At 39.5% G+C, this 26077-nt stretch overlaps 1 protein-coding gene and 1 long non-coding RNA gene across 7 annotated transcripts; one reads left to right on the top strand and one right to left on the bottom strand.

Annotated features, from left to right (window-relative positions):
* The first annotated feature begins 593 nt into the window (after positions 1-593).
* On the top strand, positions 594-26077 carry LOC103462926 (Golgi apparatus protein 1-like). Of its 2 annotated transcripts, XM_008405992.1 has the most exons (27): positions 594-950; positions 6040-6069; positions 6466-6552; positions 6629-6844; positions 8503-8706; positions 8787-8858; positions 9810-9996; positions 10839-11056; positions 11127-11248; positions 11712-11813; positions 12447-12600; positions 12700-12717; positions 15083-15220; positions 15568-15654; positions 15737-15799; positions 15882-15995; positions 16646-16734; positions 17685-17802; positions 18865-18957; positions 19032-19169; positions 23618-23741; positions 23814-23956; positions 24055-24156; positions 24419-24526; positions 24586-24706; positions 24774-24880; positions 25509-26077. In XM_008405992.1, the coding sequence occupies exons 1-27, from the start codon at positions 639-641 to the stop codon at positions 25674-25676; spliced, it is 3435 nt and encodes a 1144-aa protein (XP_008404214.1). In that variant the 5' UTR covers positions 594-638; the 3' UTR covers positions 25677-26077. The 2 variants fall into 2 exon arrangements, with proteins under 2 accessions (XP_008404214.1, XP_008404215.1); XM_008405993.1 differs by lacking the exon at positions 12700-12717.
* LOC103462925 (uncharacterized) lies at positions 958-8531 on the bottom strand. 5 transcript variants are annotated; one of them, XR_001776481.1, is made up of 4 exons: positions 8443-8531; positions 4734-5554; positions 2522-2886; positions 958-2414 (listed from the first exon to the last, which is right to left on the bottom strand). It is a non-coding gene; the product is annotated as an uncharacterized LOC103462925 (long non-coding RNA). The 5 variants fall into 5 exon arrangements; XR_001776478.1 differs by having other exon boundaries at positions 958-2886; positions 4734-4816; positions 4899-5554; XR_001776480.1 differs by having other exon boundaries at positions 958-2886; positions 4734-4990; positions 5093-5554.

The raw sequence follows: 26077 nt of genomic DNA, 5'->3' as shown, positions 1-26077 counted from the left end.
GGCCTAAAGTGCCAATTAAACACAGACGCACCAAAAGGTATCTTCATAAAACCAATTTTTTTTTTTTTTTTTTGGGGGGGGGCGTTAGCAGATAGAAGAGGATAAATCATTTGTCTCTATTTTTTACTATTTGTTAAAAAAGTCACTATGTCATGACATTATAGTATGATAAGCTGTGAAAAATGTCTATGCCTTCTCCCAGTGCTAAGAAACAACCATTCAGAGCAGGAGGCGGCTCTTAGCGCTGTCAATCATGCCAATGTGCACACAGCTTTTTCCATGATCAGGTGATGCCTTTCTCTGTTTGATGCAACTCTGTGAAATGTTGAAAAAGAAAACACTATTAGTTAAGTAGTAACAGTATTATAAAAAACTGTGCCATGAGGGACTTTTGTCACAGTCCTGTAGCATTTGGGTATTGATTTTCTTAAGTTTAAATTTTAACCATTGTTTATTTACTTCTGCACACACACACACACACATATATGATGATGATGATGATAAAGCTTTTATTTTTATAAGGTAACAGTGACCGGAAATGGTGTATTCTTCACCGCATGTGAGCTCTTGTTGTGAGACACTTGACCGGAAGTGAAGGTGTCTTGCCGTATCAGCTCTAACTTGACAGTTATGTGAAGATGGCGGCTCAGAGTCGCTCTCCGCCGCTGCTTCTGCTCGTCTCCTCACTGTGTCTCTGGAGCTCGGTAACCGTCTTAGGCCTGAACGTGGCGAACGCCCCGGCCGAGCCGCCCAAACAACCCGATGTCAGAGCCGTCGACCATCTGGATGCACCTGTCGCCGCTGCCGCCGGGGCCTCTCAGCCGCGAAGGGCGAGCGGCTGGAAGCTGGCGGAGGAGGCGGCCTGCCGGGAGGACCTGACCCGCCTGTGCCCCAAGCAGACCTGGTCAAACAACCTGGCCGTTCTGGAGTGCCTTCAGGACCGCAGAGAGGTAAGCGGCTGGTGGACGAGTCTGCGGGGATTCACACCGGGAGGTGATGATAAACATGACGGGCATCTGCTGGGTGTGTCGCCCCCGGTTGGTGGTTAAAAGAGACGCCGGCTGTCAACGTGACATCGAGGCAGAGGGGTCCACACACCACCCGCTGCTGGGTTCTGACCCGGACTAAACCGTAAACACACATGCACAAGACCAAAAATCTCTGTTTTCCTCAAGAAAACACTCCCCAGCCTCGTAGAGAACAAATTATTCACTGAAGAATAACATTCTTCTCAGGACGGATCCATTACCTCTCTCTGCGTCTTAAATCAATTAACCCCCACCTCCAAGAAATAAATGATAATACAATAAGACCTCTGGGTTATGAACAATAAGCCACTAATTAGTAATAAAAAAAAAAAGATACCGTGTTTTAGCACTTTCTATATGGTTTTATTTAATGTTTAATAGTTTAATAAACCACAAGGAAATATAATGAAGTACAAAAACAAATAAAAAATGTGCATCCAAAGCCTTAGTTAAAATCTACTAGGCTGATTCTTATGTGTATTTTATTGGACAGTATGATCTTAGAGAAGCAAATTATATAATTTTTAGATGATCTGAAATATTTCACTCTTTCCCGACACTAAAAGTAACATTTGTAGAACTGGCAGGATGATTTATGTATGAGTTTATTGGTTACTTTCCTGGAATATAGAGGTTATTTTTGAAATAGCTCACTGGTTACTTTTTCAAAGCATGCATTGACTGGCGATTCTTTTCCTATAACTTCAAAGTTACCTTTGCAAGATTTAGAGATCCTGGTTGCTGGTTTCTAGCTGTAAAAACTGAAGCTGAGCGATGGCTCCTAATAGTTTTTTCTGTGGGTCCAAAAATAATGGTTCAGTTTCGTTACTGTTCAGCTGGAGAAAGTTATGGCACATCCACACATTGATTTGTTCTGAGCATCTGTTCAGTGGCTGAATGGGCTCAGAGTCACCTGGTGACATTATTATGTAGAGCTGAGCATCATCTGCTTACCTACATACCCAGGATCTTTTTGCTACAAGACGACAGCGCTACCATCTGCATGCTGCAGCCAGAGTAATTCATAATAAATGGATATTTGTTGGATTTTAGCATTTGTATGCTTATTTATATTAGTATTTTGTCCAAAATGCTTGGATATCAAGGGAAATTCACTGACTCACAATGGTTTCAGTATGCTGGCACTGAACGGCAATAGGAGTATAGGTGGAGGAGGAAATGATCCAGAGCCATAAAAGACAGGCTGGTGGTTTAACACACCCATCTTTAGCAGCATATTAACTTCCAAAGAGTCATTTAATAGTTAATAATCTACAAGAAGTGGAAGAGTTTCTTCATTTTTGGTTCTTTTTTCATGGCGTTTTCCATACATGAAGTTTTAGGATCCTGCTCTGCTCAGCTCTGTTGCTCTCAGTGTCTCTGCCTCTGAAATAATTATTGACTTAGTTAGATTGTAACTGAGCAGTCACTCATCTGTCAGGTGACTTAAAGGTCGAAGTCAAAACCAAACATCCTGCCAGCTTTTTTCTTACATGATAAAAAAAGTCGTTCCATATTTCTGCTCACGTGCCTTTTGACTGGACTATCATTGGATGGCCTCTGTTGTTTTGATCTTCACTCTCATCACTGTAAGCCGATGCTCATCAAACATGGCCGCCGCTTCCTTCTCCGTTAGAGGTCAAAGGATTTGCAGGGACCGTTTGTTCCAACTGAGAAAAGCTTTGACAGCTCAGCTTTTCTCATTCTTTCATGTGGAAACATTATTGTTCCAGTATCTCTATGTATAAATGCATGTTTTCTTGTTGCTTCCGTTGGATTTATTTATTGAGTTGACTGTCTAGATCAGGGGTCTGCGACCTGAAGCTCCTGAACCGAAACTGGACTTTCCACAATTTGGCTAAAAAAAAAGAAAAGAAAAGAGCAGAACCAACAAATATTCTGAAACAATTACTGACAATGACTAATAAATTATTGAAATATCAAACTAATTTAGCAATCGATTAATCGTTAATTGCAGTATACAGACTCAAAAAAGGGCAATTCGTTGAAAGAATAACACTCAGAGCATTAATTAAGCCAAAATTATACAAAAACATATACATTTTGCTTTCAAAACAAAAATGAAGCCTTTGTTTGTAATTATGTTTTACCCAGAACTAATGAAGTGTTTTGGTTTCACCTGGTTCAAATTCTGTTTGAAAAAAAAAACTATTTCATATTAATCAAGTTTTGCTTTCCTTTCATTTATTGGTTAATCCAAAAATTAATCAACAGACCGGCCCTACACAGTATTGGTGTTGAGTAGATGTATTTCTAATATTGTGTAAAAATAAAATAAAGCAATAAATGAAAATTCCACAGAATGCGCCAATTCTTTTATTTGATTAATCAATAACTACAATATAGAGACTCAAAGAAAAAGGCAATTTACTGAGAACAAACCGCAGAGCGAGAATTAAGCTAAAGCTGCACAAAATTATTTACATTTTACATTCAAATAATCAATTATTTGAATGTAAATAATTGATTATTATACTACAATAATCCTTAGATGCAGCCCTAATTCGCCATAGTTATGTTTTTTTGCAGGCTTTATTAAAGATTTGCTGCTGACTATAGGATATTTTTGCAAACAGAAGAGTTCTGGTTTAACTAATATTTTGCAAGAAGAAAGAAAGGAAAGCCCAAATCATCCCTCCTGATGCTTGGTGGTGGGTATGAGGTGCTGATATGCTGCTCTTCATACCAACCTGAATGTTTTACAGTCTTTTTCCAACTGCATTGTCATGAAATTTGACATTTAAGATGCTAACGGAGTCCTTTAGCATCTGCGATGGAGCTTTTTGTGGGTTTATTTATAGACTTTGGAGTGAATTTTATATAAGATCTGCACTGCATTTGTGAGTGAGTGGCTTTTTCCTACAGTGCAGATATAAACTACAAAGCACTTTATGAGAGTGTTTGAAAGGTAAGCACATTTTGAAGCTCGTTGTTTTGTAATGTGAAGTTTTAAAAACATCTGTTTATTGGGAGGAAGAGGACTATAAAACTATTTCTCTCCATTGCACATTTACTCAAGAGTTGTTATTTTGTGGCAACACGAGGTTTCTCCCTTTTACTGGACATACAGAGAGCCCCGTTACACTGTAAAAAATGTTCTATTCTCTTTCTTTTACAATAAGGCTGCAACTAACGATTACTTTAGTAATCGATTATTCTCATCATTAATCGGATTAAAAAAGGCACATTATTTTTGTTTAACCACTGGCTTTTTAAAATACAATATTATAAATACATTAAAATATGCTAATAAACAATTCAATGCCTTTTTAAATTAGAAAAGAATCATTTTACTCCCTAAAATGCAATAACATGACATTCATTGATAGTCTGCAGCTAAAACATGCTTGTAACATGTGAAAAGCTCAGGATTTTCTGTTAGACTTAACAATACAGTGTAGCGCTGATCTGATGATTATTTCTTTGGATTAACCAAAAATAATTGGATAGAAAAACGATACTGATCAATTTGAAAAAGAATTTGAACTGATTGAAGCTAAAACTCCCACTAGTCACTTTTCTAAGAAACATTTATAGAGAAGCTGTTTGCATTCCTCTCCAACATGGCTGCATATCATGCTAATATTTATCGTAGCGATTTTCCTTTTTAAGAACAAAATAACAAAAAGGGGGATTTTTTTAAGGCTTATGTTAATCTCCATGTTGTTGTCATTCCTTCTTCACCGTCACTCTGCAGCCATTAGCGATCCTGAGATAATTGCTCTGCCTTTAAACCCGCTGCGGCCTCCTGGAGAGGCTAATGGCTCCTGTAAATCAGAGAGAGGAAAACCAGAATCAGCAGCAGAGTTTGAGTCGCTGCTCCACGATCTACTGGGACTCCTGACTGACGGCGTTAGAGGAGGTTCTGCTGCTCCAGTCAGGTTTCTGTCGGATCAACGCTTTACTCCGATTCCATCATGTCTCACCGTTTTGGCACCTGGCTGTTGATTTATACATTTTTTATTCCTTTTATGAAACATTTTTAACTTAGAAATGGCTTCATATTTGGGAGATAATTAAGAAAGAAATCAATGTTGGCTGACCTTGATAGAGTTCTGGTTCTGTTTTCTTTATCTGGTCTGGAAAGTTGGAATTTCTTGCGGTCATTGAATGCAGCAGCTCCTCAATTGTTTTTCGGGGTTTTTTCTAAAACCACCCAAGGTTTAATTAGCTACTGAATAATTAAGAAAGTTGATTAGAGAAACTGTGCAGTGAGTCTGGTTGCCTTGCAGTGTTAGGTCAGATTTTCTCCCTTAAAGAGGCTAAAATAAGAAATGTTCTTACTAAATAAGGTCCTGAGCGGCTGTCTCAGAGCCATGTTCACTGTGATGACGTGATTAAAAAAAACAAAATCAGAAATAATTTAACTTTTACTAACTGTTTAGCTAGTTTTCACGAAGCTAGACAGCAAAACAACAATCTTAATCCTGACTTTTTTTTCTTTTTTGTGCTGATTTATGGAAGAATTGCCACTGACCATTTCCTTCTCCTTTGACGTCATAAAACTGAAACATAAAAGCATAGAATTAGCAAACTAACATTGCAAATTAGCTTGTTACATGCTTACTGAAGCTAGCACAATGATCAATTCATAACTTAAATGTACAAATTTTCACCCAATTTTCATAGAATTTTTTTTTCCTTCTTCAAAGTAAAACTTTACAGCTTAACACAGGAACATGGCGGCATCACATTCGGCCATCTTGGATTTTCTACTTCCTCTATTTGGTTTTCTTTTTCAGAGAAACCATAACAATGTTACCAAATAAACACTAACTTAATCCAGTGTAACTTGCAAAATAAAGAACATCGACGGTCTATTACACTGTACAACTCAACCTGCAGTAAGAAAATAAATGAATCAAATGGAGGCTTTTATAAAATGGAGGTTTGGAATAAATGAATTAAATTAAATTTCAAATTTTTTAGAGAGGTTTCGTCTTTATGTGTGAATCTGTCTGAAAATAATTTTTTCTGTTTTTTTGTCCAGGAAATTGAGCTCGCACCCGACTGCAACCATGTGAGTATTTTTTCTAAATATGCAAACAGTTGATTTACACCTAATAATCAAAGGAAAAGCTGATTGGTCTATTGATGTGCAGCTTAACCAATCACAACTTTGGATCTATTTGAGGAACCATTGTTGCAGTTTGACTCATTTATATCAATTTAACCCAATCTTTTGTTTTGATGCATTTGTTACATTATATTTACATCTAATTATGTATTTAAATATCCATTTGACTAAATATTTATTGAATTGTGCAGTAAGGAGTTTGTTTTAAGGTTAGCAGATGGAGTTAAGTGTCCCGCCCTGGAAAGTTTCTTAATGTTGAGATGTTCTCACATCTTAATCGTAGCTTTTCGTTTCGTTTCTCGTGAGTTTTTAAGGTTTTTGTGCCCTTATTCTGCTCAGCTTCTGTGGAATTACAAACTGAACCTGACGACTGATCCAAAGTTTGAGTCTGTGGCCACGGAGGTCTGCCGGAGCACCATCGCTGAGGTTTGCAGCGTGTTTTTACGAGGCATTTCCTGCCCGGATTCGTTTAGTTTACTCTTCTCATCCCCCTCACCTGCAGATAAAGGAGTGCAACGAGGAGGAGCGAGGGCGCGGATACCTGGTGTCCTGCCTGGTGGATCACAGAGGCAACATCAGCGAGTACCAGTGCAACCAGTACATCACCAAGATCACCAGTATCATCTTCAGCGACTACAGACTCATCTGTGGCTTCATGGATAAATGCAAAGAGGATATAAACAGCCTGCGCTGCGGCAGCATCAACGTAGGACAAAAGGTGAGAGGGAGTGTGTCCACTGCTTTACACTGTAAATATTAACCAAAATAAAGAAAATTTATTTACATTTTTCAATGTTGATAATCTGAAAATCTGTTTTTGTCAAAACTAAAGTTGGTACGTCAGATTATTTCTGTTCCTTTAGTTGAGGTCAGTTTACTGAGGCCACAGTCATTCAGGGTCGATACCACTGCTTGTTTGGTAAGGAGTGTCCAAAGTGAGGTCCGGGGGCCATTTTTGGCCCTTACGCTGATTTTGTGTGGCCCCCAACTGCAATTAAAGAATGATGCCTTTCCACCACAGGAGTTTTTTAATTTATTTGTAATCAGGGTAAAATTATTATTGCCAATGGAAAATGTTACAAACAACACACATCTTTTATAACCAAGCTTTTATAAACAAAAATGTTTATCCAGAAACTTTTACTAAAAAGCCGACTTTCCTGAACCGAAATCATCCATCCATTTTCTTGCACCCTTGTCCCTTTGTGGGGTCGGGAGGGTTGCTGGTGCACATCTCCAGCTAACGTTCCGGGCGAGAGGCGGGGTCACCTGGACAGGTCGCCAGTCTGTCGCAGAGACACACAGGACACACAACCATGCACACACACACTCACACCTAGGGACAATTTGGAGAAGCCAATTAACCTGACAGTCATGTTTTTGGACTGTGGGAGGAAACCGGAGTACCCAGAGAAAACCCACACATGCACAGGGAGAACATGCAAACTCCATGCAGAAAGACCGGAGCCGAGAATCAAACCCAGAACCTTCTTGCTGCAAGGCAACAAACAGCTCTACCAACTGCACCACTGTGAAGCCCGAACTGAAATCAGTTCTTTTTAATTTATTAAATATAGCAAACGTTTTGAAAGAAAGTGACCCAAATCGTGATATTATACTGAAAATAAATTTGTTCAATTTAGCAAATCCAATGAACAACATTTCTGTCTTCCAAAAAAAAAAAAAAAAGAAAAGACTACTTTGCTTGGTTTTAGGGTTTTTCCTGAATCCTTCTGACTCAATGATTTTGGCCCATGTCACAGATTCTAATGAGGCATTTTCAAGGTTTGGAAAAGTTCTTGATTTCTGTATAAAATCCTTTAAATTTCTTCATATTCAAACTGCACAGCTTTGTGTTGAAGTGTAATCTATTGTTTGATTAAAAGCCTAAATTTGTTTAATTACAGTTGAAACCAGATATTTTAATACACCTAATAAAAAAAAACTTTTCTTGTTTTAAGTTAGAATTACCAAAATTACTTCTATTTGCTAAAAGACAGAAAACTTAGCGGGAACATTTTTTTATTTTATTTTTGAATATTGAATATTCCTAATGGCTTAATGATCTGTGGAATTAAAATAAAGATTGTCTTAAATTAAACACAATTATTGTTGTGTTTAATCTACAAATTACWAGAATTGGGAGATTTTTTTCTATTAAATTAGAATGTTGTTCATTTCAAAAACATTTTAAAAAGTTTTTATATTTTAGTATATCTTGTTCCTGCTGTAGAAGACTATCACATTAGTAATAATAGTAATGATATAATTTAACACTGTATTGTATTGTTTTTACCTCCAAAGTGCTAAACTTACCTTGGAAATGCTTGAAAAGTTGTTTAATTTTACTGTGGGATACCCTGCATCTCTCCACAGGATGCGCACTCGCAGGGCGAGGTGATCGCCTGCCTGGAGAGGGCGCTGGTGAGGCAGGCGGAGCAGCAGGAGCGAGTCCATCCGATCAAAGAGGAGTGTCAGAAAGCGATCCTGCGGGTGGCGGAGCTGTCGTCTGATGACTTTCACCTCGACAGGCACCTTTTCTTCGCCTGCCGGGACGACCGGGAGAGGTTCTGCCAGAACGTACGGAGACTCTCAGAGAACAACCAGCGGAAATTAATCAAGTTTTCACATTAAAACAGTACATTTCTATCTCTGCACAGGTCCAGGCAGGAGAAGGGAAGGTCTACAAGTGTCTGTTCAACCATAAGTTTGAGGAAGCCATGTCCGAAAAGGTATTCAGAGAGTCGGCGGATTGTTGCTGAATGGGGATGCAAACAATTAATGGCTTATTAGATTAAAATCTGTTCCAACTGATCAACTAATAACATCCGCTTAGATCAGTGGTGCCCAAAGTTGGTCCTGGAGTTCCGGCATCCTGCATGTTTTATTCTCTCCCTGGTTTAACGCACCTGGATCAAATAATGGCTCATTAGAGGCCTAAGGAAAACTTTGACATGCTGAAGAGGTTGTTCCTAGCAACAGGGCGAGAACTAAAACATGCAGGATGCCGGGCCTCCAGGACCCACTTTGGGCACCATTTAGGCCTAAACACTCGAAAAGCTCCTCAACACACAGCTCTCATGTGACGTCACACTCCCAGGAATTTTGTAACCGACAGCCATCTTGGTAGGCAGTTGCTATGGAGTTGCTATGACAACAATAAACAAGAAAAAAAGCTTAGAACTATTTTTTGCCTTGTTCCTATCTAACTTAGAAACAATAAGTAAATTACAACTACTTGAGTTCTCTACCCACATCTGTGTAATACTAAGATAAATATCAGTGATCATTATTGTCGTACTTACTGCCGAAATAGCTAAATTAGCTTCGCTAATGTAGCTTTGATCTGTTAGCGAAGACGGACATGTAGCTTGTGTGTTTGTTACTACATGAACTTACTCTGCCAGTCACCAGATCCTTGTTATTCACGAGAAGAGTTCGTACATCTTTTACGTTGAAACATTGTTTATATCCATAGATTTCAGGCTATGAAGCTCCTCCATTTTGTAAGCCTCTTCCTGTTCACCAAGTAGTGAACTATGTCTGTCATATGAGGAGTTCAGAAAATTATGATTGTGTGTTTATAATGCGTTTAACACAAACGCTTACTAATCGATAACTTTGCTGACCCATAGGTCATGAATCACACTGCGTTAAGTTCATCCTCATGTTCCTCTCACCAGTGCAGAGACGCCCTGACGACCCGACAGAAGCTGATCTCCCAGGATTACAGAGTCAGCTACTCTTTGGCGAAAGCCTGCAAGCTGGACTTGAGGAAGCAGCGCTGCAGCCTGGACAGCAGCCTGCCGCGCGCCCGCGAGGCGCGGCTGTCCTACCTGCTGCTGTGCCTGGAGGCTGCGGTGCACCGAGGTGAGAGCATGACGACCCGACAGGTTCCCCTCCTTCCCTGTTTGACTCCAGCCAGCTGTTTCCTGGATGGAGAATCCCACAGCGTGAACAGGGATCGTACGGATGCTTGAAATCCTTGAAAATTCTTCAATTTCAATTAAAAAGTGCTTGATTTTTGCATCAGGTCCTTGAAAGTGCTTCGTATTCAGACTTTGCAGTTTTTTAATAAAGGTCAATCTAACGCAAATTTTAAAAGTGTTATTTACAGTTGAAACGAGATATTTAAAGTACTTAAAAGGCAAATACACATTTTTTCCTCATTGTCTGAAGTTAAATCAGACTTGATGTATTTTGTTTTAGGTCAGATAGAATCACCAAATTTATTTCTATTTGCTAAATGCAAACAGAAATAAATATCAGGAGCAGGACATACAAACAACTGGATCTATTGAATCGGCTCTAGATAAATATATTGATGCTTTTTTTCCTCATTAAATAACTTTTTCTCTAAATTTTAAGATGTTTTTTTCTGTTAAAATTATTTTCTAATGTTATGATCATATTTTCTCAAAAGTAAAGAATAATTATCTTAGCCTGACCTTCATACTCCATAGTGCAACTCACAGAAGGGACGTCCAAAATAAAAGCTACTTTTTGAAAATATTTTATGTAATTTGTAAAAGTGAAGCAGAAAATATTATATTTTATGTGTAAACCAGGTGAAAATGGAAACATTTAAATGCCTTGAATAGTTTTCTAGGCATTGTGTTTCTAATGGGTGGAAATAAGATGGAAAACATCGTCTCTGTGCGTGTTTTTTGTTTTTATCAGGATATATTCTGATCCGTGTTTGTGTGGTGCAGGCCGTCCGGTGAGCGGCGAGTGTCAGGGGGAGATGCTGGACTTCCGGCGGATGCTGATGGAGGATTTCTCCTTGAGCCCAGAGATCGTCCTTCACTGCCGGACGGAGATCGAGGCCCAGTGCTCCGGTTTGCACCGGAAGGGCCGGACGCTGCACTGCTTGATGCGACTCGGCCGAGGCGACCGCAGCAGCGCTGTCGACAGCGTCTGCCAGAGCGCGGTAAGAACACGGCAAATAAGAAATCAGAAATAATTATTTCTGGCTTTTCTAATTTTGTGTTTTGCCACAGCTGCAAACTCTGATCCAGTCTGCGGATCCTGGAGCCGATTACCGGATCGACCGAGCGCTGAACGAGGCCTGTGAGTCCGTCATCCAGACCGCCTGCAAGCACATCCGCAGCGGAGACCCAATGTGAGCAAGGAGGGATTGTGTCAAATATACTTTTTTAAGCTGTTACAATGTTAGAAAACATTTGGTTATGTTTGAGGGATCCTTTAATTCGTATCTAAATTAAATGGTATATACATTATTTTTATCATAACCTGTGTTAGTCGATATTTTTTTACAACAACCTCAGCTGACCAAGTGCGTCACAACAATCACAGGTACATAAATGATAAAAACAATAAATAAAACTAAGTTTGATCAAAATAAATAATAAATTCATAATAAAATTGCAAGTAAAATACCAAAAAATAATGAAAACTAATTTCAGTTGCAGCAATTTCCCAAAAACTTGATTTAATTAAGTATTAATTTCCCTCCTTTTTAAATATATATGTTTTTTGTATTAAATGCGATCTTGTAGAGTCCGATATGGAACGTTTTGAGTTGTTGTTTCTGGCTCAGCGTTTGACAGGTTTGTGTTTTGCAGGATCCTCTCCTGCCTGATGGAGCATCTGTACACAGAGAAGATGGTGGGCGACTGTGAGCATCGCCTGCTGGAGCTGCAGTATTTCATATCCAGAGACTGGAAGTGAGTTGGGAGGATGCAACACCGGAACCAGACCCTCCAGAAACCTCTGATGACAACTATTAATACAAATTCACTCACAAATGTTTTAGAAATTTGACCAAAGTTTTCTGTATTTCCTTCTTTTCTGGCCAATCCCTGAACTTCCTATTAGCTAACTGATGATCCGTTAATCCATTTCATATAAAGCTTCTTAAGACTACTGATGTTGTTTGTTGCTACATATTACATATTCTGGGTAGATAAATCCAGGATTAAAGCCATTTTTTTGAAGGACAATTTTCTTTACAGAATTATTTTTTATTTGTAGTTTCAGTTACTTTGTTTGTTTACATTTGATATTTAAAATGTCTTTCCAGTTGGAGTCTTAACTGCTTATTAGAATTTAAAGTTTATTGATCTTTATTTGGATTATTATGCCGTTACTACCATTATGTTACTTGAAAATGCTCTCTTATCGTTTATCGCAATAACTTCTGAGACAATTTATCGTCCAGAAAAAGTTGTTACAGTAATCAGTTTAATTTGGATCTTTTCCCCCCTAACAGAATCCGATCGGTGGCGCTTCCATATGTGGAACCAAACGGGATACGATAGCTGATGGGCCTGTTTCCTTACATTTTGTGTTTTCTGCAGATTGGACCCGATCCTGTACCGGAAGTGTCAGGGCGACGCGGCCCGACTCTGCCACACCCTCGGCTGGAACGAGACGAGCGAGCTGATGCCGCCAGGCGCCGTTTTCTCCTGCCTGTACCGCCACGCTTACCGCACAGAGGAGCAGGGTCGCCGGGTAACAGCAACACTCTGTGACGTCCAAACAGACGCAGCTTTACCGCGACTCAGCAGTTCTGGGTGATAATGTTAGAACTTATGTCTTTAAATTTGACAGGTGAGACCAGGTGAGCAGGTAAGGACTGTCCAGTCTCGGCTAAAATAAGGTGAAGGGTTGAAATAATCTGACTTTTAATCTGTCTGATGAGTAAAAACGCCAATCGGGATTTTTTTTTTAAGCTTTATTACATTTTTAATAAATTATGAACCACAAACAGTTGAAACCAGAAGTTTACATACAAAAATAAGAGAATTTTTTTTCTTCTCTTTTTGTAGGTTAGTTATATTTACCAAAATTATTCCAATTTGCTAAATGCCAGGAAATGTAACAAGAAGATTTTTGGACATGCATGTGGTCCATATCAGAGATACTTATGACTGTACAGACTGGATTAAACCTTTTGGCTTCCCTTCCTTAAGCTTTTCACAGCAGTTTGCTGGAGTTCTGGTCCATTCCTCCTGACAGAACCGGTCTCCCTGGGTCAGGTTTGCAATCTGCTGCAACTTCTCTAAAGAAATGAGATCAGGACTTTGTGACGGCCCGAACGCCGACTTTATTCTCCTTAATCCACTTTTTAACCACTTTGGCTGGATGTTGAGGGTTATTGACCATCTGGAGTTTTTACTTCCTGGCTGATGTTTTAATATTTCCTCATGATGCCATTCGGTTTATGAACCAGTTCCTCCTGCAGCAAAGCAGCCCCACAACATGATAAGGTTTCCCTCAGAGTATCATCAGCCTGGCGGGCCTCCAGGCTTTACTCCCCCCACCAGGCTAAGCATAGTTTGCCTATTTCAAATAGTTTTTTATACATCACTAACAGTAAAGATGGATTAAGTAAAGCCTGGTGGCCCGCCAGGCTTATAAAACACTGGRGGAAACCCTGATCATCATCTGGGCTTTCCGTCATTGATTAAATAGATTTTAAAGACATTAATAATTAAATCTCTGACACATYGCCTCTCATTATTCTGGCGTTTAGCAAATAGAAATAATTTGGATAATTCTAAGTGGCTTAAACCAAGAATAGTTTGGTCTTTAACTTCAGACAGTGAGGAAAAAAATATTTATCTTTGTATTCTGTGTATGTAAACTTCTGGTTTATACTGTAAATGACGCAATRCTCCTTTACAATTAATTGTGTGTTTGCATTTGATTGAATATCAACCCAATTAAAAGTTTGTACATTTATGAGGGTTTCTATATTAACAGTTTTGCAGCTAAACAGAAAAATGAATTAATACATTTGTAAAGCTGATTGCATCGTCTTTTAATTTCAAACTGCATGCAAACATGGAGCTAACGAGCTAAACGCTTAAGTTCTGCTCTGGAGCAGTGTGCAAGCGTTTAGTGGAAAATAATTTTATGCTAACTGGAGCTTTGGAAAATGGCATCACATTCTCAAAGACCAGAGCTGTTTGCAACACGCATGTTGTGTTAAAACAATAACAGCTGCAGAAGGTTGGTGGTAATCTGATGGAAAGGGGAAGAGGGAGGATGCTAACAGTACAACATGGCTGCCAGGAAGAAAGAATTGAGCAAATTGTCTGTGTAAATTTGAAAGATGATTTCGAAGGTGGTTTTTTAAAAATGGGCCAAACAAATCAAAACGAATCACCGACTGAGATTAAAAGCAGGTAAACGCTTTAAACCGGCTCAGTGAAATTATTCCCGATTAAAAACAAATTAATTAAATCTAGAGATGCGCCAATCTGATATTAATATCTGTATCAGTCTCAATATTTAAAAAAATTAGATCTGGTATCAGTCCAAGTCTATGCTTTGAGCTCTGAGCGACATCATGCTTTATTTTTATATTTATAATTCCTAATTGCACTTTCTGAACCATTTGACAGGTTTGTTGTAGTTTATTTTTACATTTTACCAAGATAGTCAACCTGTTTTGTCATTTTCAGTTTCTTTATTATTTATCTTGCATTGGCTGATTTACTGGTAATTACACTGACTGAACAAATTAAAGTTGTTTTTTCATGTTTGACCAAACTTGTGAAGTTATTGGTGTATTTAATTTGCTGTACTGGTGCAAAGTTATCAAATTAATTTGTAATTATGTGCATTTATGCCTCTGCTTGGAAAATTGAATACCTGATAACAGTTTATATTAGTAAGAGTTAAAAGACGAGCAGGTTGTGTTTGAGGGCAGAAGGAAATCTGCAGTGACATCAGAGAAGCGACTGTTGCTGCCGGAAAGCTTGACGGAAAATATTTACGGCCTTTTCTACAGAAAGAGTAAAAATTTAAGATCATAACTGTCAAGCATGGTGGTGGAGGGCTGATGCTTTGGGCTTGTGAGGAACGTCTGCAGCAGGTTTTTATGTTTGTCTTCTCTCACGGTGTGTGTGTGTGTGTGTGTGTGTGTGTGTGTGTGTGTGTGCGTGCGCGCGCGTGCGTGCGTGCGTGCGTGTGTGTGTTTTTGCAGTTGTCCCGGGACTGTAAAGTGGAGGTTCAGCGGATTCTCCACCAGAGGGCGCTGGACGTGAAGCTGGACCCAGAGCTGCAGAAGCGCTGCATGACCGACCTGGGCAAGTGGTGCAGCGACAAGACGGACACAGGACAGGTAAGACACACCTGAACCGGGACTGATTGAGCTATAACATGGCACATACACAATACCGCTCCTTTAAAAGTTCCCAGCATGTTGTCTGATAAAGAAATACTCAATTATAATAAACTAAAAGGTTATTAATGACAGAAGCGGTTTGGACTGCGAATGTTTTGAGTAAAACCATTTGATTTTAACACAAAGTTACTTGATTGTGCTATAAAATGGTATTCTGTTCCTAGAAGACTCATAATATTGTCCCTTTAAAAGGTTAAATGATGCATTTTGGTTGATTTCAGGTATAAAAATCCTAACAGAAAGTAAAATGAATCTTTTTGGAACCTGTTTTTGTTTGTGTTTAGGAGCTGGAGTGTCTGCAGGAGCATTTGGAGGACCTGGTGTCCAGCTGCAGGGAGGTTGTCGGCAACCTGACGGAGCTGGAGTCAGAGGTCAGAGTTCACGTCATGTATTTTATGAAGCAAACCAGTGGAAGCAGCAGGACGGACGTAAACCTGTGTGTGTGTGTTTCAGGACATCCAGATCGACGCCCTGCTGATCAGAGCCTGTGAGCCCATCATCCAGGCCCACTGCCACGTGAGGCGACCACACAGCCAATCACAGCTCATCGGTTTTACCTGTAAAACACTCACCTGTTGCTATGGTTACTTATATCCAGGATGTGGCTGACAACCAGATCGACACTGGAGATCTGATGGAGTGTTTGGTCCAGAATAAACACCAGAAAGAGATGAACGAAAAGTGTGCGGTCGGCGTCACACACTTCCAGCTGGTCAGTCTAAACCGCATTTCTATTTATTGTTATTCAATATTTCCAATATTTATCGATTCGTCTTGCTCATAAATTTCATTCAGGGTTCGTACAGATGCTTGAAATCCTTCAGTTTCAATTGAGTGTTTTCAAGGATTGGAAAGTTTGTAGATTTATAATTAAGTGGAATACAACGTTTGATAAAAAGCCTAAATTTGTAAAACATTATTTACAGTTAAAACCAGATATTTTCCATACACCTAATAAAAATACACACATTTATTTCACACTGTCTGAAGTTAATTCAAACCAAATTTTACTTGTTTTATGTCAGAATTACCAAAAATAAACTCTATTAACAAGAACATTGATAAGAGATTATTTTGTAAGTTTTTTTGTATATTTGATCATTTAATTTGAGCATCAAGGTAATTTATCTTAGCAGGATTAGTTTGGATTGTTTCAATATAATTAATATTTATTATTGATGTGTGTAGTTGAAATAAAAGTTCTCATATTTTGTATATTAATCAGGTTTTATCTCCTGAGTGTTTTGCTGGAAAGGTTTAAAAACTTTTCTTAAAATGTTTGAATTTTACCGTTGGAAAAGTGCATGAACATCGTTCATTAATTCAGTCCAACTTATTTACTTTTCATTTGTCTAATTTTAGATTCAGATGAAGGACTTCCGCTTCTCGTACAAGTTCAAGATGGCCTGCAAGGAGGACGTTCTGCGCTTGTGTCCCAACATTAAAAAGAAGTGAGGAAAATATGCAGCTTCACAACTCATAGTAACCATAGCGACACATACCGTATTTTCCGCACTATAAGGCACCTAAAAACCTTCAATTTCCTCAAAAGCCGACAGTGCGCCTTATAACCTTATAATATGGACCAATATTGATCCACAACAGGTCTAGCAACTACGGTAAGCAGCTGCCAACTTCATTTTCCCCGTAGAAGAAGAAGTGCGCGGTGCATGCTGGGATAGTTGTCAGAACGCTGGTTTGTTAATAAAGTTTGATAATACATTTAAAGCCAGGGGAGGGGTGAGAGAGACAGAGACTGGCGGCAGCGTGTCGGTTGGTCTGTGTTACCCAGAAAGCAGTTGGGCTCAATATCGCAACACCAACACCGTGAGTGAAACGACGACTGGAGCAGCTACTATATAAAGTACTGGGGACCATTTCTTTACAAATGTAGATGTGTAATAATAGAGTATGGAACAAATTGGCAACCCAAACTGAAGTGTCTATTCTATGCGCCTTATATATGAAAAAGTTTTAAAATAGGCCGTTCATTGAAGGTGCGCCTTATAATCCGGTGCGCCTTATAGTGCGGAAAATACGGTAAATATATGTACTGTGTTTGTATTTATTCTGGAAATAACCCTTCTTTATGTTTTACTGCAGGGCTCCTGATTGTTAAAAATTGTCACATTCTACAGATTTTTTATGCACTTAAGCCTTTTTATATAATATTAGAAATACGTTAAAATATGCAAATAAACAATTCCTTTTTTAAATAAGAAAATAAACATTTCACCTGCTCTGTTCTTAGTTTTGAAATATGCAGTGTCATTTCATCTGTCCTGTGTTAACATAGCATACAGATTCTGCTATTTATTTTAAATAAAACCTGACATAGAAGCTGAGAAAAGCCTTTAAATCTGCTTCTCAGACCACCGTTTAAGTCTCCGTGTCCTTGCAGGGTGGACGTTGTAATTTGTCTCAGCACCACAGTGAGGAACGACACGCTGCAGGAGGTCAGAGACCAGCGGGTGTCTCTGAAATGTCGCAAGCAGCTGCGGGTGGAGGAGTTGGAGATGGTAAACACGAGAACCGGACCGAACCGGGCCAAACCGACCTGCTGTCACCTTCATTTTTATCCAACCTGAAAGGAAGTCTGTTTGCAGAGACGACCCGAGCTTTAATCTGTGGATTTTTACAGTTTCATTAGAAGGTTGAAGGGCTGGGCGATGTGGTTAAAATATAAAATCTGTTTTATTTTATACCAGATCCGATTTCTTCTCTAAAAATGACAGAAAATATTGTCAAAAGTGACTTATTTCAATCATCCTATGTGAGTTGCACAATGAAGTATTAGGGACAAATTAAGAATTTTTGTTTAATTACAAGAATTTAGTCACAATATTAGCATAAAGACACAATTTTACCAAAAAAAAAACATTTTAAAATGACAAAAAATGTCATTTTAATTAGAAAAAAGCCTGGATGGTCTGTGTGATTCTTTTTACAAAATAGACAGTTGTTGCACCATCGTTTCAAAATACCGCAGTTGGTAATAATTTGACGATGATGTTTTAAAAGGTGAAATATTTTTTTATCTGTAAAAACCAACGTCTAACTTCACAAGATGCTCAACGTGCCTCATTTTATTTTTGTTTCATGTTGGAGTTTTCATAAAATTACTACTTTATTCTTCTAATATTATGACTTCAGTCGTCCAATAAATAAAATAATCTTAGCTTGAATCTAATATTCTGTTGTAGAGTTGACCAGATAAAAAGAAGCGGTAAAAAACGCTTGTGAAGCAAGATGGCCGCCACTCTGAACAATGGAAACCCAACTAGAACATAGGTAAAAGAAAATATAAAAAAATTATAATCTTAAAAAGAAAGAATTTATTGATAAAATTGATTCGTTACTCGGCCCTAATAGTTTAAACACACATCATTAGCATGGATGCTAGCTTGTTTTATGCAGTAAAAAACAGATCTTAGACCATTATTTTGTTCCTGATGAGGTAATTTTTAGATATTAAATGATTGATGTGTTGATCAGTTACTGCATTTTTACTCTTGGTTGGCTACTTTTTACTTTTGCCTTGTAAAAGTAAAAATGTAAATAATTTGTTCATTCTGACTCAGTCTGAAGACATCCGGCTGGAACCGGAGCTGTACGAACCCTGCAAGTCCGACATCAGCCGCCTGTGTCCCAACGTGGCGTTCGGGAACGCTCAGGTAACATTTCCAGAACACTGCATGTCTCTTTGTTAACATGTTTGACCTCTGACCTCTCAGCCATGTCTTCCCAGATGATCGAGTGTCTGAAGGAGCAGAAGAAGCAGCTGAGTCAGCGCTGCCACCAGCGGATCTTCAAGCTGCAGGAGGTGGAGATGAGCGACCCGGAACTCGACTACCAGCTCATGAGAGTCTGCAAGCAGATGATCAAGGTGAATATGGGCAGGAAATGACGTCATGATGATGTCAACATGATCAGAGTCAGGCAGTAACTAGTTACATTTACTCAATTACATTTAATTCAGTAACGTTTTGGAAAAAAATAAACATTTAGGAGTATTTTTACATTTTACTTTTACTTCAGTAATTTCATTATGAAGTATTTCTGCTCTTATTTGAGTAAAGTTTCTGGATTTTCTACCCAGTGGATGAAAAACAAACATGTTTTAACCAAAAATTCACCAGACACCTGCAGTTTTTTTTAAGTTTATAAGTTTTTTTATTGAAAGAAACTGATTTGAGAAAATATTTTTGCCTGATTTTATTTATTTACTATTACTTATATAAATTATTGTCATTTTGATCCATCTGATAATATAATTTGTACATATTAAAAGAGCTTTCTCTTGTATGAAAATGGCCAACCGGCTTTCCATAACATTGACCCGATGTGCAAAATGTTTCATAACAGCTTGAATTAAAAAAATCCTTAAATTTTAACATTATTTTGTGTCAGCTGTGTTAAATGCTGACTGAACAAATTAAACGTTATTAAACTTAAACATATTTATAAAATATAACAAAACTAGATCCTGTAGGGTTTCTAGATAGAAAAACGCTGAAAAGAATAAACTATGTGAAACAATTGATTCCCCCATGAACAGAGAGGTATTCATACAGTCTGTGGTTTCTTTAGAATGAATATTAAAACTGAGATCCATGAAATGAATGGATCTTACCAAGCTCCGCCCAGAAACGCCCCTCGAAAGTCCCACGTGGCCGCATGTCTCACAAACAAAGCGTCGCGGAGCTTAGTTTCTATGTGTAAACATGGCGTCTTTCATTTCAACTGACTCTCTGCAGAGTATTTCTGAGTCGATTAGTTTAGCATGTCTGCCGGATTTTCAAAAAATATCAGCCACGACAATGGACAGGGGAGCCAACAAGTTCATGTCATCTTTTTTGGACGACATCAAGATGTTTGAGCCACGCGATGCCTCTAACATTGTGCGAGTTGCAGCTAAATGCTACCGGTAGATGAGGAAAACAGCAGATCCTCAGACCCTCAGCATAAATATAGCTGTGGACAAGATCACTGATGGCTGTTGTTCTTGTAAGCCTGGGTGAGTCGGACATTCATGGTTTTGAGGGTTCAAATGTGAGCTGAATACACGCCTTATACACTGTACTTGGTGCTAGCGCGGCTAACACGATTACAGTTTAGTAAAAAGCCTTTTAAGTTGAAATAAAATCTTTAATGTATGTCAGATACGGTACACATTGCATATTGATCTGTTCAGTTAACGTAAGGCTGTAACAGACAGGCTTCAGGATGTAGAAGTTGTATCGGTACTGCCATTATGCTGTACTTGGCTCAAAGGTTTTCATAATGGATGTGTTTATTATTGACTCTTTTTTTCATTCACTAAACACAGAGAAAGCAAAGCAATAATACTTACGCCAGCAAACACTTTGTTCTTATTGATGCTACGACGGTTGAGCTGCAAATGCGGTCGTGCACCAGCTTTGATCCAAGCAAGGCTTTCCGTTTCAGATTTTGGAAATCTGTGAATTTTAGTTCCACAAATACGATCAGGATACATTAGTTTGCGTTTGTGAGACGGTAACGCACATGATAGCTGCGCTGTGACGTAAAATGGGCATTAGCCAATGAAACGCGGCCCCTGTGGTAAGGTCCATTAACTCATCACAGCGGTCAAAATGAAGATGTTATTGCGCAACACCTCCCTCCCCTTCTCTCTCTCTCTACTTCCTCTTCTCAGAGGAGGGAGATGTGCAGCCAGCTCTCCATCTAACGGGTAATTTGAGTTTTCTAAATCTGATGGGATTTTACCCTGTTCAGAACTGAGTAAACTCTGTTTAAGCTGGCGTCGAGAAAGACTAGCCTGGTTTCTAACGACCTCCCCCTCCAGATGTCCCACCCTTCTTCACCCTGTGAATTAGCCAGATTGAGNRSCYKSMAMYMAVYWRKYTYMMMRRRSYWCACCTGTTAACGGTCGCTCTTTCTCTTTATTACAACTTGCACTTGTTACTGAACCAGGTTGGTTTTAGTGACTCGGGCGAGTCCCAAGGGTGTTGTTTTAGTTTTGGCTAAAAGCAACCTATAAAACATTTCTACTTTTTCCTCCCAGAATCAAACTTCATAGCTATTTTACAACCATCAAAGAACTTTAAGGTGACTCATTAATTGAATGTCCACAACATCTTTTAGATTTTCTTAAATGCTAATTATTTTATTAATAAGGCAATTTTGCAAGGGTCAGTACAGCTTAATTCACTAGCAGAAATAATCAAATAAGTAAAATCAATAATCTAGCCTATCTTTCCCTAATGCTGACACTGAGAACTAAAAAAGGGAAACTTTGAGAGAGACGGACAGAGTTTGGCATTTTGAACCCCAGAACTGGCCTGATGATGAAGAAGGTGTTGAAGCAGCAGGAGGTTCCCAGTACAGGAAGAGTACTGACTTAGAGCAGCAGGTCTCGGGCATCAGGGTGACTTCCTCATGCGCGTAGCGGTCCTCAGCTTCTTGTCTTGCAGCTCTGTAGCTCCCTTCTCCTCGTCTCACGATCTTCCTGGTCCCACGGAAGGAACACACCAGTTCTTCCTCTTTGCCTTTGTCTTTATCTTCATCTTTGCCTTGGTCTTTGTCTTTGGGGGTCTAAACCCAGCTGTTGAGAGAAGTGCGATTTGAAGCCACATGTTGCGGCGCTAACGGGTTGGTCCCCATGTGCAGAACAGTCTTCGGTTCTGTGGCCCCGGCTCTTCTTCAGCTGCAGAGTTCTTTGTCCATCTCCGTCTTGGCTCGAAGCTGCCTGAAGGATCCAACCAACGATTCCTCTTTTGCACCCACCTTATAAAGGGTTTATCCACCCTTTTGGTGCGTTTACATTGGCTAGCTTTGTTGCTGTGCCTGTCTCATTGGCTGACTGCTTGGACAGATGATCTCATATCCATCACCTTGGAGAAGTTATGTCCTGATGTCTGTTCTCTTTTCTTAGAAAAGTTGAAGTTCTAGCAATAAGGCCTTGGTCATCTCCGCTCTCCTATCAGTTCCTCTTTTCCCCTGTCCTTCCACCTACCATCTACCTCAAACATATCAGGGACCTTTAATTACAGTTACAACATTTTACACCTTTTCAAGTTCAATGTCAAAATCACATTTATAACCTTTTAGTTTCTTTGATTTAACATTCATTTATAATGTTATAATAACCATAACTTATTAGTTACTCTTATTATAATCATAATGTGAGTTATTACAGACATTTCTGACAAGAAACCAAGAATACCCATTATTCTAATTATCCGATACCAAGTTACAGTTTCTTGTTTTACCTTTAAGTACTTCCACAAGTGTGAGAGTAAGTGTAAATATTCTTATAATCAAACCAACATCAACCACTGGTTAAACCAATATTAATTATTGGCATAATTATAAGTCATTATTTTAAGTATTTTACTCTGGGTTTTATCCAATCTCTCAAAATGTTTAGATTTTATTCTTTAAAAACCTTTAATGCTTTAAAATAAGGAATGGTCTGAATTATTTTTAGCCTGATGCAAGATAGAAACTTCCCCTTTTCTTCAGGAAACCAGCTCTTCCTGTTTCATGACTCTTTCTGCCTGACTTTGATTTTTTATGATTAAATAGAAAAAAGTAGAATTAAAGCAAAGTTTGCAGGACACAATAACAACACACACAACCAGATTCATTTTATTACCGTCTGACTCTACTGTTGGGTCTTGATGTCACCTGTGTAATTAATTTTAAGGTAATTTTATTTATTATTACTATTAAACTAAAATCTCCAGCATGGGGAAGTGGGATGAGCTCGACTTTTCTCGACAAAGACCAGCAGTTATTTTTGGCGCCATGTTTTTCACCATCATGTTACTTTTTTTCTGTTATCCTCACCTTCGTAGCACATCAGTCATTTTTAATTGAGAGGTTGCCGCTACTCCTTCATTCAGTTCGGCTGAATAAAGCGCTATAGAGATGAAAACTTAGCTTAATTAGCTTGTAGACTGTTTATATTTAAAAACAGAATCGCATAAAGACCATTTACATCCCACTCTGGACTCCTTGTGGACCGTTTCTCTTTACCGTTCTGGCGTGGCCGCCATCTTTGATTCTTGTCTCAACGGCTCCGCTAATAAAGATGACCAGCGGCGCCCTCTGTTGGATGGAGGCCAAACTACAACACTGAAAGAAGGTTAAGCAGTCGATAGGAATTAATTTTGATCTAATAGCCCATGTATTAACAATTAATCGTAAGGTAATTAATTGTTTGCATTTAGATAGCAAAAATTCCAAGAAAAACCACGGAGCTTTGTGGTTATAATGTGAGAAAAAGTGAAAAAACTTTAGACATGTTAGTGCTTTAGTATTTCTCAAGAAATGTCGTCCCTCCTGCAGCGTTTCTGCACTGAAGCGGATGCCAGGAACGTCCTGCAGTGTCTGAAGCAGAACAAGAACAGCGAGTTGATGGATCCCAAGTGTAAGCAGATGATCACTAAGAGGCAGATCACCCAGAACACTGGTAAGCTCACTGAAATATGCGTCTATAAGTCAGGCTGGAGTGTTTTCCATCTCACTTTTGGTCCTTCTGCAGACTACAGGCTGAACCCGGTGCTAAGGAAAGCCTGCCGAGCCGACATCCCCAAGTTCTGCCAGTCCATCCTGAACAAAGCCAGCGAGGACAGCGAGCTGGAGGGTCAGATCATCGCCTGCCTCAAACTCAAATACGCCGACCAGGTTTGAGCCTGACTCACCACTTCAGAAATGACTCAGCAGAAAACAAATTCACATGTCTGATGCCGTTATCCTGTGATTCTGGTTCGGTTTTGGTCCAGAGGTTGTCTCCAGATTGTGAAGACCAGATCAGGGTGATTCTCCAGGAGTCAGCGCTTGACTACAGATTGGACCCACAGCTGCAGATGCACTGCTCAGACGAGGTTAAACTGTTGCATAAAAATATTATTTATTTTAGTACAAAAACACAACTTCTTGGTCTAGTTTCTAGTGTAAATACCTCAGTACACTTGAATTTGGATAAAACTAACTTATAGCTTTTCAGCAAGAAATAGGAGTTTGTTGTACATCAGTAATTCCTTAATATTGATGAAAAAGTTCTAGTTCCTCTGGCAGATTATTACACTTAAAACATGACAGTTTAAAGGTGAAACGAAGCCGATTTTCCACGTTTTTCTCCTGCAGATCTCCAGATTGTGCGCGGAGGAGGCGGCTGCTCAGGAGCAAACCGGCCAGGTGGAGGAATGTCTGAAAGCGAACCTGCTGAAGATCAAACAGGAAGTCTGCAAAAAGGTGAACCACCGCAGCAAAGTCAATCTGTCAGAACATTTTCTAATCAGCTTGATTCGCAGGAGGTGCTGAACATGCTGAAGGAGAGCAAGGCGGACATATTTGTTGACCCGGTTCTCCACACGGCCTGCGCCCTGGACCTCAAACACCACTGCGCCGCCATCACGCCCGGCAGGGGGCGACGTGGGTGATTTTTATTCTGTCTTTACGCACAACGTTCTCCATTTTAATAGAAGCGTCTGTTTCTCAGAGATGTCGTGTCTGATGGAGGCGCTGCAGGATAAGAGGATCCGACTGCAACCCGAGTGCAAGAAGAGACTCCAAGACCGCATCGACATGTGGAGCTACGCCGCCAAGGTAACGGCGCCGCTTTCACACGGGAACCAGAGAGAAAATCTCTGGAGGAGAATCTGACGTCAGGACAACTGAGGTTCACACAGCAGAAACATTTCAAAACCTGAAACCAGAGACCAGCAGCCGATAAAGAGGACATAAAACATGATGAGGGAACATGCAGCCATTTCAGATGTTCTGTTCTGGCAAAAATGAGCTGGAAAAATGTGCAACATTTTGGAAAAATCTGCAAGAATCCTAAAAATATCACAACAAACTGGAAGGACTGCTTAGCTGTCCACTGAAACCAGTTTAGTTTAAACAGTTAAATTACAGCATTATAGAGACGAAAACGTGAATGAGTAATTTATTTGCTTATAGGCCTGTTGCAATAAGCAATAAATCAATTAATCGCATGAAAACGAGCTCAATCATTTCATTTCATTTTGAGGGCTTTGCAAATTTTGAACTTTTCAATGATTTTTGTTTTTTTTTTCAATCAAATTTTTGACATTTTAAAATCATTTTAAAATGTACTCCTTTTTAAATGTTCTGTCCACACTGGCCTTAGTACGGCGTGGTATAAATGAGGCTTGCTGAAACCTTCGGCTACCTGTGAAAACGTTGCTGCCGTTTCCTGTGTGGCCTGCAGGTGGCGCCAGCTGAGGGCTTCTCGGACCTGGCCGTGCAGGTGATGACGTCGCCCTCCAAGAACTACATCCTGCTGATGATGGCGCTGGGCGTGTGCGTCCTGTTCCTGGTGGGGCTGCTGTGCGGCCGCATCACCAAGCGAGTGACCCGGGAGCTGAAGGACCGGTAGAACCGACTGCTCTTCCTCCTCCTCCTCCTCTTCCTCCGTCTCCCTCAGCCGCCGCTAACAGTGCCAACGCCACATCCCAACCCGCTCTCCTCTGTAGAAAACCAAATGCTTGAGCCTCCGTTTGGACTTCTCTGAACGCCTGGTGTGGCTTTTTGGAGACTAAGCCGCCCCGTTTATTTAAACTCCTCCATGAACGCTGTTGCCGTGACGACGGACCGCTGCTGCTGGGCTGTTTCCGGACGGTTCTGATTTATGATGATTTATTTTGGGACTTTTATCGCAGCTGCTGCGTAATTGGCGTTTGTTTGAAGCAAATCTCATCGGTTAAGAATCAGAGACTCCGAGTCGGCCTTCATGAACATCGCTCCGTTTAATTTAATACAAACATTAACTTCACTGCA

Source organism: Poecilia reticulata, linkage group LG3 (genome assembly GCF_000633615.1).
Source record: "Poecilia reticulata strain Guanapo linkage group LG3, Guppy_female_1.0+MT, whole genome shotgun sequence".
Lineage (NCBI taxonomy): Eukaryota > Metazoa > Chordata > Actinopteri > Cyprinodontiformes > Poeciliidae > Poecilia > Poecilia reticulata.
The sequence above is the reverse complement of the archived record's forward strand: the minus strand, read 5'-3'. Positions and strand labels throughout refer to the sequence as shown.